General features: G+C 42.2%; 1 protein-coding gene across 1 annotated transcript in view; it reads left to right on the top strand.

Moving 5' to 3' along the window:
- Positions 1-19,192, top strand: part of mbd2 (methyl-CpG binding domain protein 2) — a 42,252-nt gene that overhangs the window by 10,608 nt on the left and 12,452 nt on the right. Inside the window, exons 2-5 of the mRNA XM_062988880.1 lie at positions 5,136-5,295; positions 9,555-9,692; positions 15,880-15,970; positions 18,908-19,085. Of these exons, the coding sequence (XP_062844950.1) occupies positions 5,136-5,295; positions 9,555-9,692; positions 15,880-15,970; positions 18,908-19,085 (567 nt within the window). The remainder of the gene's footprint in view (positions 1-5,135; positions 5,296-9,554; positions 9,693-15,879; positions 15,971-18,907; positions 19,086-19,192) is intronic.

Here is a 19,192-nt window from a genome sequence, read left to right as displayed (position 1 = left end):
ATTGTTGAATCATGAATTCCGCTGGGCTGAAGTGATTTGCCTGCTGCGCTTGTACTGAGTAACGAAGGCAGTAAAGGTCAGGCCACCGTGATTGTTCTCAGTACTCGAATTGTCAGATTGTGACTTGACTGTAGGGCTGGAGGGGTGTACAGTGGTTGAGCTATAGCATGATTAAGAATGCTGAGAATTTTGTGATTTCCCAGTTCTACCCCAGGTTCAGCTCACAAAACCGATGGTCCTACGTTTTTCTCAATAAATCCCTCATACAAAGTAAAATCCAGTGTTTCTTCAATAATGGCTATTGGTCTGTTCGGCCCTGATGCAGCGAAGCACTTCCTCACCATTTAATGTTACTTCTATAAAATGCTGTATGACCAGACATAAAGTTCAATTCCCTAATACAATGTTTCTGCTGCATGCACCGTCCCCACACTGGCCGAGGAGGGCCATGGAGTAGCATCACCCCCTCTTTCGTCATACGTTTAGAGAGTCGTACTGTGTAGGGAGAGTCACGCTATACCCTAAGTGTTACTTGGATACCTCGACCAGACAGCAGGGGTCGCCGTTGCAGCATCAATGAGGGAAAACCCTGTACATCCCTCCATCCCTGGATTTCTGCTACTAATCAAACCTTACTCGCTACGCCTGGAGGGGGCTCTTTATAAGTGCATTTCGGACTCAGCTACTCGTGAAGTCCTCTGACTCCTTGTGTAACTGTCTATCTGATAGTCTTGTCCATTAGTCATACGCTCGTCTGGCTAAAGGCTGGACTTGACGACCTGCCTGGCTTTCTCCTGCCGGCATTCTTTCGTCCTGGTTAAACAGGGCGACGTTCCTGTCTGTAGCAGAGTTTGGTTCATGGGCGGTGTGGCAGCTTTTCCTGTGTTTTTCTTGCCAGTGCCGGTTCACTGTGTTCCCATGTCTGGTTCTCTGGTAAGAGCCTTGCTCAGGGGCTCAACACTGCAGGTGATGTGGCTTGAACCAGCTACCTGAGCTACCACTGCCCTGTGGGTTGTAACTCGGCAGTGGATTGAGTAGCTGGCGTTCATGAGTTCCTCACCCCTCATGCAGGCATTGATTCGGATTTGCAGCAGCCTTGAGGACCGCTGTCTACCACCCTACCACAGACACAGCTAGGATTACACCCTGGGGGCTCAAGGTCTTACTGGTGGTGAACTGGGATTTTCCACACCACTGTATTTTAGGGAAAACTGGTCAGTGTTTCTGCGCAACCATATCTGGGACGTGTAGGCGTGACCAGTTGACTCACACATCCCCAAAAACGCTATTTTATTTTAGTTTAAAAGATGTTAAAAGGCACATCAGGGTGTTTTTACAGAAGTGTTTTGTATTAAAAGTATTCCATACTGAGCATCGAGCCTCTAAGATTGTTAGGCGGTAGACGTGACCCGTACCAAAATGCCGCTCGCTGTCGTGTTCTAGTGGATCTTGGGCGTTGAGCTTAGCCCGGAGGATCTGATCTGTCTGAGAGAATCATGCTCGCTCACACACACTCTGACCCACGTGACGTGTTCACACCGCCGGAAGATGAATAATTGAGTGTTACGGTTGGAGCTCGCCAGGCCTTCCTGCCGCTCTGCTCAGTCTCTGAGACCCGCTGGTTCTTACCGGCCTGTGTGTTGTTTTTGTGGGATTCCTTTCGTGTACGATTGTGTGTGTAATATCCCTTTTTAAACGTGTCTTCTTCACGTGTGTGTGTGTGTGTGTGTGTTTGTGTGTGTGTGTGTGTGTGTGTGCACGGATAGCACGGTTGGGCTGTCGTGGGTGAGGAGTAGTAAGCAACATACTTCCACCCCTCCCCCCGCACACTGTAACCACACTGCGCTTGCACTGGTTTACGCCCTCGTACTGGCATCACTGCGTCCTCTAGGAAGGGTCCCGACACCCTCGGATTTGAACCCGCTCGAACCTAAACCACCGTCTAGTCCAAAATGAAGCCCGGATTAAATAGACGCACAACAATTCTGATTCGGATTTGTCGCTTTGTGAAGAGCTGATAGTCCACACCCAGGCATCACAGCGTGTCCATATGGTTCTGCATTGCTGTGAGAGGAACCTTGCGGGAGGCAGGACCTTGTACAGGGCTTACAAGAGCAGACCTAAAACCCTAAATATACTGTATGCCCCACCCACACCCGATAGACTGCTGTTAAAATCCATCACATATATCTAGGGCCCTCTGAATTAACATTTCACAGCAGTCATTAAATTATACTCATAAATGGAATGATAGAATGAATGGAAGCTACAATACACAGCACAGCTACCTTAATAGTTAAATGTTAACCTAGAATATCCAGTGACTGCCTCAAAGACAAAAATTCTCGTCCGTGTTTTGAACCCCCATATTGTGCATCCACAGAATTGTTTGGGGGTTTTCCAATCTCAGTTACCTGAGTCGTGTTTTGACCTGCTTTACACTTCGACATCTTGGACATTTTGACTATGCGACTGCTAACTGAATTGCCGTAGGATTGCTAGACACTTTACGTTAAATCGCTAAACATATTGCATTGCATATTACACGGGAAACGATTTTCACGGCAGTGAATTAGGTAGGGACTTACATATAATGTAAAATGTATTTATTATTTACACGACAGAATTATATGGTACAAATACAGTACAGTTAAATGAATCAGTAGGTTGAATCTTATTGAATCTTTGCTATTGGACACAAAAAATGGGGCAGCACTGTCGCCTCACAGCAAGAAGGTCCTGGGTTCGATCCCCAGGTGGGGCGGTCTGATTCTGTGTGAAGTTTGCATGTTCTCCCCGTGTCTGCGTGGGTTTACTCCGGGCGCTCCGGTTTCCTCCCACAGTCCAAAGACATACAAGTGAGGTGAACTGGAGATGCAAAATTGTCCATGACTGTTTGATATAACCTCGTGTGAACTCAAGAATCTTGTGTAATGAGTAACTAACGTTCCTGTCGTGAATGTAACCAAAGTGTAAAACATGACGTTACAATCCTAATAAACAAACAAACACAAAAAATGAAGTGAGTATTTAGGAGGCCAAACCCTAAAATGTACAGCATTCTAGAGCTTTCTAAACCACCAGGTTAATAATCGAAGTCGCTGTATGATGGATATTTTTGATCCAGCAGACGTTTTTTCAAAATAATATGTGTTCCAGTCATTCGACTGCAGGAGACGTTAAACTCCCAGGACGGCCGTGACGTCCATGCCCTAAACACGAGGGCGTACACGTTCGTGTTTTAGAAACCTGCAGTGTTCTGTGCACTTGCGGTTTCTCTCGCTCTTCGTTTTGACTCATCTCTGACTCGTGGTTAGCTTTAATCCGCTGGTCTGAGCGGTGCACAGTCATTTCAGGTCTCGGCTGCATATTTACTAACTAGAATGAATGAAGCACCACTACACGGCTGTTGTACGAACGTTTTGATATGGATAATCTGCACGTATCTCGCTTACTTCCACCCGACCGTCTGCGTTATCATTAGCTCACAGAGCCCGGTAGCACTCATTGTCAGTAATGACTTAAGCTGCATCTGGAAAGCATTAAGCTGTACGCGCGGCCGTGCCACCTGATAGGCATCTAGCCACCATGTTAGCTGCCTTTTTTCTGCACCGTGTCGCCTTGGCTTTGCTGCTCTGGATACGCTGATAGAAACCGAAACTGATGATCCTCGCTTATCGACGCTCTTGTCCTTTATAACAGAGTGAATTTGTGCAGCGCTGCTGCGTCAGGTCTCGCATCTGTTTCAGGGTTTCGTTTAAATTACCCCGAAGATTTGCATGTAGCCATGGAGCATCAATGCAAATGTAGGCCTAGGGTGAATAGAAACGGCTCATGCTAACACCAACAGTTTAAAAAAATCAGAGTACTGTGAAGTTTCTGATATATCGTTGTCTGAGTGGAGATTGTCAGCAAACAAACAGCCGTGTTGGCCGAAACAATGGAAACCTGATGTCTTACCTCCAGCTGAATGATCCAGATGTTTTGTGGTCTTACGATAAGCAGGCAGACGTGCCGTAACAGGTTTCGCCAAATGCAAATAATTAGGTAATAGGGTCATGTCCTTTCCTCTTCCCTTTGATATTTAGCTGAACCCTGAGTACAGATTACAATCACGTATCGACCCAAGTTCACTGCTAGCTTTCGAGTTAACCCAAAGGGAATTGAAGCGAAAAGTAGAGTTGTACGCTAAGTGCTAGTCAAGGAAGCTTTATATAAGGCCCTGCGATTCATTGGCGTCCTGTTTGGGGTGTGTTTCTGCCCAGTGATTCTGGTGGAAACTAGACCCACCGCAACCCAGACCAGGATCAAGCTGTGTTAAAATTTCATATTTTATCTCATTTTATTGTCATTAACCAAAATTGTCCTGGTCCTGGTCACGGGTGGTGGTGTTAGTAGGTCCCGTTCCACCAGAAACACTGGGCGTAAGGCAGGTATACTCTGAATAGGGCGCCAATCCATCACAGGGCTTCAGCCATCCTCCCTCTCAGACGTAGGCGTGGCCCAATACTTTTATCTATATGATGTATTTTGGTAGTAAATTAGTGAACGTCTTGGTTTAAACTCTCTGGTCCACACTTATGATTGATTTTGGGACCACATGATCACTGTAGAATTATGAACCCCCGTATTGCTCCCGTATTTAGGGCTTGCCACAGTGGATCATTCTGGTCCACATACCTGATCTGGGTCAATTTTTATGGCGGATGCCCTTCTTGACACAACTTTCCTTATTTTTATCCGGGCTGGAGACCTGCACTGAGAATGAGCCATCCAAGCTGTCGCCAATCGTGTCTTTTTCTTGGATATTTTCCAATCTAGTCTGTTGTTGTTTGCACAACCTCGGATCTCATCAAGAAGCACGGGTTCACCACACGCCCAATCTGCGGCTGCTTCTTATTACCTGCCAGAGTTGGGGTCCCCACACAGAGCCGTGTAGCATACAGAGAGCCATGCTTAGCTCTCAAAGTTCACTTAGGGCCCAGGTCTGGAACAACACCGCCTGGTATGTTTTTAAATGATATAATTAAAAGCTGCCCTCTGATAAGTAATTATAAAGCGATCAGAATTAGTAATATGCAACGTGTATCTGTTTGCATAGTCTAACTTATACACTGTTTCTTTGTGACCTCCAGCCCTACGGGGAAGAAGTTCAGGAGCAAGCCTCAGCTCTCCCGATGCCTCGGCAACACGGTTGATTTGGGATGCTTCGATTTCCGGACGGGAAAGATGATGCCGGGCAAAATGCAGAAAAACAAGCAGAGGCTTCGAAATGAACATCTCAGTCTGTCCAAGGTAAAGACTCAGTCAGTAAAACGGACCTGTGTGTGTAAAAGGAAATTTCCCTGTGAATTTAGTAGTGCTTAAATTATATACCATTAACACTGGTGCCCATGCGTCACATATAACAGTGTTTACATGGCGGTCAGTGCTTTTCATATCCACTTTCTCAGTGAGTGTTGTTTGTTGCAGTGACTGTGTGGACTTTTGTATGTGTAAACGTGTGTGTGTGTGTGTGTGTAAACGTGTGCGTGTGTGTGTAAGCGTGTGTGTTTGTGTAAACGTGCTTGTGTGTGTGTATGTGGTTGTTGACATGTCAGTGGTTGCTCTAATCGTTGTGCCACCCTGAGCGAGCAGATAAGAGCAGAACACACTGGTGCCATGCAGGACCAGGAACGCCAACAAAAGAGACAGAGAGAAAAAAAGAGAAAGAATGTGTGTTAACAGTAGGGGTGGGCAATGTAATATCGTTAGCAATGTAATATATTGTTAGCAAACGCGCGTCACTCGCTCTCAAGCGCGTAACAGTGAAATAATGGACAGAGAGTAGTACCGGAGTTAGCACCGAGGACGAAGTTTCAGATACAGAAGGTCAGACAAAACGTGCAAAAATACTGTAGTCAGTCACTGCGTGAGTCCGAGAATGATGTGAGGCCAAAAACTGTCAGTGAACGAACACAGAATACACACGTTACCACACAGGTTACCATCTGAGAACGTTTAAAACTCAACAGCGCTAAGCGGAACGCTTTTCTTCGCGTATGAGCATGGAAACTGAATCACTGAGTCAATGAGTCAGAAACGACTCTTTTCAGACGAATAATTCATTGGAATCGAATCAGAAAACTGTGCTCTTATCTGTGGTAAAAATTCATCTCCGGTTCAAGAGATTCAGATGTATAAACCAATCACAGCTTCGAATTCAGATTCTGGGCGGAATTTCAAGCTCTCTCTTCATTGGTTGTTGTATAATTGACAGATATTCATTTTGCAATGATAGCATGATTGAATATTAATTGGGATTTTTTTTAATGCTCATTTATTTCAAGTAAAACGGACAGCATACATGTGATTGTGAGATTCTGCTGGTTTGTTTTATATAAATATTGTCAATATGAATACAAATACAGCCTTATAATAATACAAAAAACACTTTAATTAGTCAGAATTGATCAGAATTACAATGTTTTGTGTTTTTAAGAGAACTTATAAACATTATAAGGTAAAATACGGGTGGTGGCCTGCCATTGCACTTTTACATTATATCGTATCGTATATCACCACTTCTAAAAAGCATATCGAGATAAGAGTTTTTTTAGCCATATCGCCCAGCCCTACTGGAAGTGATGAATAATTTAATGTACATTTAGTAACATTTGTACCTTAGATTTCCTGACTGTGTGCAAAACAAAAGTGTTTTTAAAATAGACTTTTTAAAAAAGTGTTCTTATATATCGCGAGTGAATATTGTTATCGCAAAAATATCCCAAAATATCGTGATATTATTTAAAGGCTATATCGCCCACCCCTAGTTAACAGTTTGTACGTACCTGTTAATGCACACACACACACACACAGGTTTATACGTGTAGTGATAAACTTCCGGGACAGAATTAATTCATTTATTTATTAATTAATTTATTCATCTCAGCCGCTTTGTTCTGGCCAGACTCACGGCAGGTCGAGTTTCATCAGGAAACACTGGGCCCAAGGCAGGAAGACCAGACAGGGCTCCAGTTCATCAAAGGGCTTCGGCCATCCTCCCTCACGTCTGTGTAAACACCCAGCCGACCAATAGCACTGTTGAGACTCAAAGCCGGATCTCAGCGGTAGTAGGCTAGCGTGATAGATCTCTGCGTCACCAGAAAGAATAATAAACAACAAACAACTGTGACTCAGTTTCTGTTGAATGTGTTTTACAGTGTGATAGTGTCGCGTCTATACGCTGAGATTTCTGATCCTCGCTCGCTTGAATGGAATGAGGAGTGGCTCTTTTTTTTAACTCCTGTTCCTTTAATGGTTTTTGACTTTGCCAGTCGAACAGTTTGGCCCTGATGCCGCCGAACCGGTTGGCTGTCAGTTCCTGCCAGGGCTGAATGCATCTCAGTCTGGTCTGATTGAACAACATCCATCTTATCTAGTTTTTCCTGAAGGCTCAGGACGAGATGTTCAGAATCTTTTTCCTGGAAGGAGTTACGTGACTGGTGTGTTTAAGATAGTCGCAAAATAATTAGACACGTGCCTAAAGAGAGTCATGGTTAGAAATTTACTGGTAGTGACAGCCAGTGATTAAACCAATCTATCATTCTATCTGTCTCAGACTATCAGTCTGTCTGTCTGTCTATTTATCTATCTGTCTATCTTTCTATCAGTCTGTCTGTCCGTCTGCACATCCATTCATCTACTGTGTCTGTTTGTCTATCTGTCTGTCTGTCTGTGGGTCTGTCTGTCTATATATCCATTTATCCATCTATCTATTCATCTAGCTATCTGTTTCTGTCTGTCTGTCTGTCTGTCTGCCTGCCTGTCTGTCTGTCTGTCTGTCTGTCTGTCTGTCTGTCTGTCTGTCCGTCCGTACATCCATCCATCTATTCTGTCTGTCTGTCTATCTATCTGTCTGTCTATCTTTTTATCATTCTATCTGTCTGTCCGTACGTCCATCTACTCTGTCTGTCTGTCTCTTTATCTATCATTTTATCTGCCTGCCTGTCTGTCCGTCCATCCATCCATCCATCCATCTACTCTGTCTGTCTGTCTGTCTGTCTATCTATCTGTCTGTTTATCTGTCTATCATTCCATCTGCCTGTCTGTCCATCCATCCATCTACTCTGTCTGTCTGTCTGTCTGTCTGTCTGTCTGTCTGTCTGTCTGTCTGTCTGTCTGTTTATCTGTCTATCATTCCATCTGCCTGCTGAGCTGTGTGTGTGTGTGTAATCCAGTCGCTGCTGCTGGATTCTTCTTGATGCGCTTTATTTTAAACCTTTGTAGAAGACTGAGCCGGCTGTTATTGATGAATAAAGTGCTGTGATCATACATTCAGTGCTGGTAAACCAGTCGGATTGAGTAGTTAAACGTTCCTGTTATGAAAAACCTACATATCTCTGTTCCCTGGTTGACACGAAGACCCGTTTGACCATCGCCTACACTCTCCTTTGGCCTGGTTTCTATTTTAATACAGTGTGATCATCTGAATAACGATGGGTGGTTATGTGAGGCTACGGTGGTTTTACTTTATGAGCGCCAACCCGGTTGTGAAACTGTGAAACTATGAAATACGTCCACCTCCACACGAGCACCCTCACTGCGGCTGTAAAATAAAAACTGCAATCAGCCGGAAGGACCGTGCATGCTCACAGTTGTAAATCCGGAATAAAACGACGAGGGTTTTTAGAATAATGTAGGTATGACTGGTCCTGTGCGCTCACTTTTTTCTTACTGACTGCACATAAAGTATAAAAAGGTCACACAGTCGAGTAGTCCTATAATTAGCTTTTCACTCTAGTGAAGTAGACCAAAAATATGTGGACACCTGACCATGAGCTTTATGGAAATCCCAGTCCAACCCGTGGTTAATATTATGGAGTTGACGGCCCGTTCATGGCTATAAAAGCCTCTACATTCCTGGAAAAGCTTTCCAGGAGCTTTTGAAATATGTCTTTGAGGATTTATACCTAAAAGGTTGGGCAATAACATTGGAAGAGAAGTTCTGACCTGAAATTAGTGTTCCAATTCATCCCAGTAGTGATCAGTTGGGTTGAGGTCAGGTCTTTGTGCAGGCCACTGAAGTTTCTCCACACCAAACATATCAAACCATCTGTATAGAACGTGCTTTGTGCACGGGAGCAGTCATACTGGAACTTAAAACTACCTTCCCTAAACTGTTGCCATAAAGTTAAAAGCATATGATTGTATGATTTATTTTATATTATTTATATTAAATAGTGGACGTTGCTGAAACAGCTGAACACAGCAATTAGTGGATGTCTCAGTACTTTTGGCTCCGTTTGCTCAATTTCTGCTATTTTTTATTATTCAAATATTAAAATATTGTAAAATTGTGGTAGTTTTACAGAAGAGGTGTCTAAACTTTCAGTGTTTATTATTTCAACATTTTAAGAAACCTCCAAATAAACAAAATATTCACATTTACTTTAGTGTATTAGGGCAACATGATAAACAACAACCCACTCGTGTCCCACAGCACATTTTTCATGCCGTCATCATCTGTTATATGACCGTCATCATCTGTTATACAATATTTTTGCTCTCTGCAGGGAAAGCCTGACCTGAACACAGCGCTGCCCATCCGACAAACGGCCTCCATCTTCAAACAACCAGTCACCAAAGTGGTCAACCATCCCGACAACAAAGTCAAAACAGATTCCCAGCGAGCAGCCGAACAGCCACGACAGGTCAGAATCTTCATCTTTTTCACACATGAATTTCACTTTTCTCACAATCAAGTCTTATTAAAGACACAAAATATTAATGTAAACAATTGGTTGTTCATTTCATTTTATGTGCTTGTTTGATTACTGGGCAGTGTTGCAGCGGGTCTGGTTATACTTGGGAAACGTTGGGCACGAGTCAGGAATAACCTGGAGAGAGCTAGCACCGCTGGGATTCAAATCCGTATCTCAGGGCTGGTGGGCTGGCGTTAGACACCACTGCGCCACCCGAGCACCTGAATTATTATTTCACCTTGATCACCTTGACCGACCAGACTATCAGGTAGCGTTTAGGCACCGCTGGTCCTGGCATTTCCTCCATTCCTTACTCAATCTTGCCAGTCTTCTCCATGTTGGTCCCATCCGTATTCTTATCTCGTCTCCCAATCGTCCTGGAGACCTTTTCCACTTGCGCGGGTACCACTCAGCGGGTACCACCCTATATGCCTCCCGAGTTATTATTTAATTGTGTAAAATCTGAAAATACGTTCAGTTCCCATCCCAGCAGGTTTTGGGTCTTAACTAATATCTGTTGAAGTTAGAATATTTAAAGTTAGCAATTTAAGCACTCGTTTAAACTAAATTAATGTGACATGTTTTGGTTCTGAAAGCTGGAATTTAAGGATCTTCCAATACGAGTCTCATTTCTGAAGGTGCTGTGTGTTATTTTAACCACACGGGGTCGCTACATACACGCATTGTAGCTCAAGCCCAGAATGTAAAGGAAAAGATTTGTGATTAATGACATTTGACCATAATTCATGAGATAGAATAGCTATTATTTAGCCTGATGCTACTGACACTATGATAATTCGTGTTTGTTATTGATTCTTAACCACATGAGCATGTTTTATTCAGCTGTTCCTCTAAGCTGATATTTTTTTTTTGATTAATTTGACCAGGCCAACAAGGCATTCACTCTAACACGGCGCTCACAGATCGGTTGTGATTTTCATAAAGAGGAAGTGTGATCTTGTGACTTTGGTCCGAAGGGGCGCGCCCGTTCTCCTTTCATTCGGCCTTGTACCTTCGTTTAACAGGAAATGGACCGCAACATTGTCAATTACACGGCCGCAATAAACACAAAAGAAAAACACTGGTGTCGATCAATACGGGATTTATGGGGCAGTTTATTTTTCATAAAGGAGCTAATACATCAGGAGTGTACGAGTCTGTCTCTGTCGTTCTCTCCCTCTCTTAATTATCTGTTAGAGGTCAGAAGAATAAGCACAAGCAGTTGAGCAGATAGGGAGTGGGGTTGCAGTGGGAGTTGAGGTAACGAAGAGCTTTGGTGTGTGTGTGTGTGTGTGTGTGTGTGTGTGTGTGTGTGTGTGTGTGTGTGTGTGTGTGTGTTTTGGGGTAGTCATTGGCGGTTGGGAATAAGCTTGCTGCCTGACTGCTCTGTTCTCCGTGAGCTGGGCTGTAATGATCTCACTCCTGCACCCTGTGTGTGCCACTGTCGTATTCTCCTATTACAGTATTCCCAGCCACCTAATTTGTATTACATTAGGATAACAATTGCTGATGGTTAAGGTACAGGACTAGTAATCAAAAGGTCACTGGTTTAAGGCCCACCACTGCTACGTTGCCACCGTTGGGCCCTTGAGCAAGGCCCCTAACTCTCAATCGCTTAGACTATATACTGTCACAGTACTGTAAGTCGCTTTGAATAAATGCGTGTGATAAATGCCGAAAATGTAAATTCATTTTATTATTGCATGTCCCCCTTTTGTCTTCTGTATTAGGCATTTCCAATTCCCAGTTCTAATTTCTCAAATTGCACCACCGCTATGCTCCTCCTCAGACATGTCCATGTCATCTTCTACACCATTTACATTTTCTGCAGTTAGCGGACACTTTTATCCAAAGCGACTCACAGTACTGTGACAGTATACTGCCTAAGCAATTGAGGGTTAAGGGCCTTGCGCAAGGGCCCAACAGTGGCAACCTGGCAGTGTTGGGGCTTCAACCAGTGACCTTTCCATTACTAGTCCAATACCTTAACCACTAGGCTACAACTTCCCTACACCAGCTAACAGTAGATTCTCACAGAGAGCTGTTCCACGTATAGAGTCCTATGCCCTGTGTGTTCTTGTGCTACTTGTGCCAGCGCCTCAACCAGATCGGACAGCCTCCCTCAGACACAGCCAACTGTGTCCGCTTAGTATTTTGCCGACCCAGTAACACTGCTGAGAGTTTTCTAGGAATTTTTATGCTCTAGTGGACATGGATATTAGACTGCTATGCCTCGCCAGATAAAAAAAATGCAAATGAATAAATTATTAAAAGAAAAATGATAATTAATAAAGCCACAAGGAGTGATCATCAGTCCAAGCATTCTGTGAATTGGCCATTGTTTTTGTTCCTGCCAACTGCCATTAGTTGATGGTTAACTGATAATTGATAACCGATAAATTGAGTTTCATATCAAAATGTCTTTATATTTTATTTAATAATATCAGTGTGGCAGTGATGGAGAACAGTAAGAGGAACATTAAAGCCAGAATTAAGATTCTAAAACAGTAGCCGGTAGTGAACAGTTCATTACAATCACTGATTAAACAGTGGGTCCGGTGTTGACCCGATGCCAATCCACAGCTAGGTCTCTGCACCTCCAACCTGGCAGGCTCAATCAGAATCATGTCCCGTACATGTTCGTTAAGTTTCATAAAACCTTATAAAAGCATTCACAACATACAGATGTTTAAATCAACCCAGCTCTGCTTAACAAGGACTGATCGGCATTTAGCAGCTATATTGTTTACAATATGTAATGTTTCAGACATCACCACAGCTTAGCCATAGCTTGCAGAAATAAGTTTTAATTATTATGCAGCGCATCTTAAATTATGTGACCATTACTAAATGTTCTAGTAAGCAAATCTTTAAGTGAAATATGAGCAAATGAAAGAATATTTTAGTTTTATTAAATTTTATTTTGTAACAGACGTGATTGTGGTTTTGAAGATGTAAGTGGTTCCCCCTGGTGGCCAAATCCCGGCATATCAGTTAAATTATTATAGAAAGCATTTCAGATTCCTACTGATTACAGGCATGTTTTTTACGAATCAGGTCGAAAAAGCAGACATACTGCTTACAAATGTTATTGTTTTCCATAATGTTTTAGTTTAAGACTCCAATTTTGTGATTTTGTACCTCAGAATCGTACTGTGAGGTCGCTTAATAGTTAAAAGTGAGCATTTATGGGGTCTGAGACAAAGAATTAAATAAAGGAAGAAATTTGACATATTACATATTAATATGTGATGTATTACATATGCAGGCGTTGTACACAAACCTCTATGATCCAGTGCGACTCTTCACAAAAACCAAAAATGGATGCAAAATGATCTCAAGAATCTTAATAGTTGGAATCCTGGTTCGAATCTCAGCAGTGCTATTGGCTGGCCAGGCGTCTATACAGACATGATTGGCTTTGTCTGAGGAGGTGGGGAGGCCAAAGCTATGCGATGGAGTGGTGCTCTGTCCAGTGTATTCTTGCCTTGAGTTAAGTGTTTCTCAGTAGAACTGGACCGTCCATGACCCACTCTAGAATAAATAGTTTATGATAGTTTATGATGGAAAAAAAAAAAAATAAATAAAATCACATGTATGATAATAGAATGTGAAATGTAAAGTAACTCATGCACAGACCTGATTAATTTTATTTAATAATAAATCAAGCGATCAGATACATGATCCCCATCACTGTAATAGCAACAAGAACTTTGAATACAGGTCGGTCATAAGAACTGATTTGTTGTTATTTATTATACGAGGCTCTGTTTATTGAGACTATAATTTGAGGGTGTTGAGACGCACCGCTGCGACCCATAAGTATCATGTCCCCGGGACACTATAATAGATAAATATGCTGCAATACCCTCAAACACACAGCAGTGACTAAGCAGCTGAGTTAATTAGGCGCACCAATTAACTATTGAGTACAAATTACAACGATGAGTCAGTCAGTCCTCAATTTATAATGAACCCTACGGCTCCATGATGCACAATTAGATAGTTAAGGAGAGCAGTTTGCTGTCTCAGTGGGACTAATTGTTCTGTATTAAAAGCCTCAAAAATAGAACTGTCTAGGGAGCTGGCGAGTTATATGTGGTTTGGAGAAGTTCTTTGGCTGCAGTGACTTATTTTAAGTAGGACATTATGTTTAGATTCTAATCAGGATTGCAAGTATTAAAGACTTTCTTTAATTAATAGTGTGAAACTTTAATAAACAGCAAGAACAGAACAACCTATTAAAAAAAAACAAAAAAAAAACCCAGAACTATTACAATAACAAAGCAAAATCACAATTAGTGTGAGGGGTCTAACAAAAAGAGCTTAATGTCATCACAGCATTCGTGGGTGTTTAATTTAGTAGCTACATCTTTTTTTAAGAAGATCAATAGCCTGTCATCTGCTGGACATGCACTTTGTGGCCAACGGTATGTTGACCCCCCTTTAACCTACTGACCTCAGGTGTTTCTCCCACACGTATTGCTAACAGCTTTATAGAATCTATTCCTCTCCTCCTTAGACCTGGTGGCTCCATTCTCAGCACCTTTCTTTCTATAGAACTCTCATCCCTCCTCTGCACATGCTCAAACCAGTTCAATATCTCCTCCCTAACTTTATCTCTAAAACATCCTACTTGTGCCGTCCCTCTAATATACTTGTTCCTAATTCTGTCCATCCTCTTCACTCCATCTCTGCCACCTCCAGCTCGCTCTCCTCACTGTTTATTAAATGAAGTACAGTATAAAAACGTGTTGATATGAAACTGTTATTTTTATATGGGGCACTATAAGCTTGACGGTTATCAGTTAACTGTACACTAATGGCAGTCAGTGATCGGTGATCTAGACTAGCGGTCCACAACCATTTTTGCACCACGGACCGGTGGGGGCGGAGGGATTTAAAATAGAATAACTATAGAATGGAAAATCAGTGTGAATCCTGAGCTTTTTACACTGCAACGAGACGCTGCTCCCACCTAGTGGCGATTGGGGACAATAACACCCGAAGAGTATTGGAAATTGAATTGCTCTTGTAGCGATCTCTAATTATTTATTCTTTCTGTGCAGCCCAGTTAAGGACCACTGATCTAGACCATCATCAAGGAAAAGATCCAGTTGTCTATTACTCATGTCGCTCATTGCTTCCCTGCTGGCTCTCCCGTTCAGGAATTCAATTCTATTATGTGCACATGTTTTAGGGACGTCACTTTAAAGCTGTAAAGCTGAAAGGAGGGGGCTGTATTTGTTTTGATCTAAAAAAAAACCCCAGCTAACTATAGCTAGCTTACACCACAACTGCTGACCGAATGTCACCGGCTGCCTCTTCTCCCAATCAGAATGCGAGCAGCGTCGTTGGGTATCTGCCACGAGCAGAAGGCTCAAGTCAGGACAGCAAGGCCGTTGGAATGATACAGGAAGTAAAGGCCTGCTGTTAGGGCCCCTGTGGCCCGGAATCGCTGGCGGTAAACCCGAGCTCTTCATTCCCTCTTAAATACGCAGCCACTGTTGTAGAGGCTGGATTTATTCCTAAAGGCCCCACGGCGGCTGTGGAGGAGCTTTTATTTAAGAACACACTTCAATAAATCCCGGGCCTGTTTATGAGCCGCTGTTGGCAAGTCGTATGGAGCTCCACGCCAGCTCAACTGCCATGCTGGCTAAAGATGGCTCCCCTGGGCTGGGCACGGACTGTGCTCTAACAGTTTGTCGGAAAAGCTGCTTCAAATACGCTTCATGCATCCCGCCATGTGGGAGCAGTTTCAGTGATAAAAGCCCATCTTGACTGACATGTGACATCTTGGTGAGCAGCTTCTACCTACTGTTCATCATGACTTGGAAATCCTGGGAGGAATAAGTGAAACTGAACCATTCTAACACCGCCGAACAGTGCAGGAACACAGAAAAAGCTAGCTTCTTTAAACGGAGGCTTTTGTCGTTACTGACTGTTGTTTTCAGATGAGCGTTTGACCTAAATGTTAAATTCCTTGCAGTTCTTGGTAAAAACAATAAACATGAGGCTTCAAGGTTGATTATTTAAACCTTAGAGTTGCTCATGAACACTAGAGGAATAATTTTTATGATTATTTTGTATATATTTATCTTCTGAAGTGCGTTTCCTCCTCACTCTGTATGTGCAGCTCTTCTGGGAAAGGAGGTTGAAAGGTTTGAGGTCGTCCGATGTCACGGAAGAGGTTCTTAGAGCTATGGAGCTTCCTAAAGGTTTACAAAGTAAGCACAAAGCTCTTTCATCTACCAACATACATTACATCCGTGTCCATTTCTGCTTAATGCACTATATAGGACCAAAAATATGTGGACACCCTGCTTAGGTATCGAGTTCAGGTGTTTCGGGCATGTGTAGTTGTATAAAATAATGGATATAAATGATATTTGTGACAGTTTGAGAAAGACGAATTAGAACATTGATGTATTGACATACAGTATATAAACACACACACACACACACACACACACGCACACACTGTATGGCCTGGGTATTTGGACACCTGATCATGAGCTTGTTGGACATCCTATTTCAAAACAACCGGTATTAAACCAGAGTGACATCTGTGTGATCTTTCAGCTATAACAACATCCTGTAAGGCAGCTGTAGCCTAGTGGTTGCCTGTTCAAGCCTCACCACTGCCAGTTTCGTGCTGTTGGGCCCTTAAACAAGGCCCTTAAATTGTTTAGACAGTAGTCACAACTGTAAGTCGCTTTGGATAAAAGTGTCTGCTAAATGCCTAGAATGTAAATATAATCCTGTATGTATGTCTGTGGGAATTTGTGCCCATTTAGTCCAAAGAGTGTCTGTATGGCTGGGCATTGATGTTGATCAAGAAAGCCTCAGTTGATGTTCCGGTTCATCCCAGATCCGTTCAGTGGGGCGGAGATCAGGGCTCTGTGCAGGTCACTGGAGTTTCTTTAAACCGAGCTTTTGCTTTGAGCACAGGGGCACAGTCATTCTGGAACAGAAAAAGCCCTTCCCTAAACTGTCGCTGCAAAGTTAAAAGCATTTAACTTTCTTTATATAATTGATTTATTACACCTGTTAGCAATTATTGTGGCTGAAACACATATATATTCTGTAATTAGCTGGTGTCCCAATACTTTTGTCCATATAGTGTGTGTATATATACAGTGCAGGCAGCTGTGTGTATGTAACAGAGCCTCGTAAATAAATATTTGCCCGAGCTCTTAATTTAATGTCATGATCTAAACTCCATCTGTATTGATTTTGTTATCTCAATACCACACCGATGCTAACTGCAAAAGTGGATAATAAAAGACGTACAAAAGATATAAACAGCCCAGCAACGATGTGCTTTGCACTTAAATGGTATCTCATGTGGCGCCGGTAGTGCTGTACTGCGCCCATGAGACGCTCTATTGCTTCAGTATTTACACACAGCTTTGCTTTTAGATCTGTCTAAGAGCTACTCAAATAGAATTTGTTTAAGTAAAGGGTAGTGTTGTATATTGTTTACAGACTGGCTGACTGGGTCATACACACAAACTGCGGTGCCCAAATCTATCGGAATGATTAACGTTTACTAAGAGATGTAAACAAATAAACCATATTTTATAATATATACATCCCATGTGGTCACCCGACTATGCGCTCGTTGGACGTCCTGTTCTAAAACCGTGACTTATGTCACCTCCACTCTGTAGCATCAACAGTCTCCACTATTCTGGGAGTGCTGTTTGCAGTCCTGGTTCGCAGTTGATGTTCCAATTCATACCAAAGGTGTTCTGTGGATTTAAGGCCAGAGCTCTATGCAGGCCACAGGCCACCATGTCTTTATGGATCCCATTTTGTTCACATGGGCACAGTCAAGCTGGGACAGGGGGAGCCATCCCTAAACTATTGATGCAAAGTTTGAGGCATGTATTTTATTTTATTTAATCGATGTGCTAAAACCAAAGGGTGGGGCTTATACATTTAATAATACACTTAAACAGTTAATAATTGGCATGGGTGTCCACATACTTTTGGTCGTATAGTGTATGTATGTGTGGAAGCATTGCTATAGTAAGCAACACATTACATTTATTTTGAATATAATGACCCTGCAGGCCATGCGTTGGTCCATCTGGTAAAGTGATTGATGAGTCCGGGAGACCTGGTTTAAATCCTCGCCTCTAAACTGTACAGGTTTTCTTGCAGGTACTCCAGTTTCCTCTCACCTGAAGGTATATTGGCAGCTCTAAATTGTTCCTAGGTGTGAGAACGTGTGCAAGTGGGAAACGCTGCATCATTCAACAGATAAAGACGCCTAGGTCTAGATTTATATAGATAGATAGACAGACAGACAGATAGATACATTATTTATCTCAAGGGAAATTAGTGGCATCCGGTAGTTGAACAAGCAAAAGAAGAAGAACTAATACAAATAGGGTGTAGCAAAAGTACAGCGTGCATATAGACAATATACGGTATGCAAAAAACTATGTGCAAATTGTGCATCTGGTATAATAATAATATGAGCAGTTGTGTAACTATTCTTATAAACAATGTATACAGATATAGAAGTACACATTTTAAAATAAAGTTATCGTTATGGTATATATATACAATATATAGGTTATGGGTATATGTACAGTATATACAATATAAGCAATATTATGCATTGTTTTATATATAAATATACAGAGGGATAAATATTATACATAGAAATATAATATCAGATATAGGTATGAATGAGTATAATAATATTAATATACAGATTTAGATGTTAGATTATTTTTTGGTCTGCAGAAGTTAAACACCGGCAAATGTAGCATGCACACAAGGTCCATAGTTTGAAGGCCTGGACCATTACTAATGATTAAAGTATTAAGGTTCTGTGATTTAACGACACTAGTAGTCATTGATTGTATACTTGGTATTTGCTGATGTATGAAAATCTGATGATTAACAGCAGTAATCTGTTGTTATGCAATAATTTCCTTCGGGATAAATAAAGTATCTGTCTGTCTGTCTGTCTGTCTGTCTGTCTCTATCTATCTATCTATCTATCTATCTATCTATCTATCTATCTATCTATCTATCTATCTATCTATCTATCTATCTATCTATCTATCTAATGTGCTGTAATTTATTCAGTGTTGAATCATTATATATTCTGTAGCAATTTATAATTTTATTCACATGTTTTCTAGGTGTGGGTCCAGAGTCGTCAGATGAGACGTTGCTTTCGGCCATCGCCACCGCTCTGCACATGAGTTCGGGTCCCATCACGGGTCAGACGTCCACGGCCGCCGAGAAAAACCCTGCAATCTGGCTCAACACCTCTCAGCCACTCTGCAAATCCTTTATCGTCACTGATGATGACATCAAGTACGTGTGTGTGTGTGTGTGTGTGTTAAGCTGGGAGTCTAACAATAAGGCCAGATTGCAGTTGAACGCTATCAGTGTGATTGGCGAATAGACGCCTGTCACCGCAA

Source organism: Trichomycterus rosablanca, chromosome 26 (assembly GCF_030014385.1).
Source record: "Trichomycterus rosablanca isolate fTriRos1 chromosome 26, fTriRos1.hap1, whole genome shotgun sequence".
Classification (NCBI taxonomy): Eukaryota; Metazoa; Chordata; class Actinopteri; order Siluriformes; family Trichomycteridae; genus Trichomycterus; species Trichomycterus rosablanca.
Note: the sequence above shows the minus strand (reverse complement) of the source record. Positions and strands in the feature narration are given on the sequence as shown.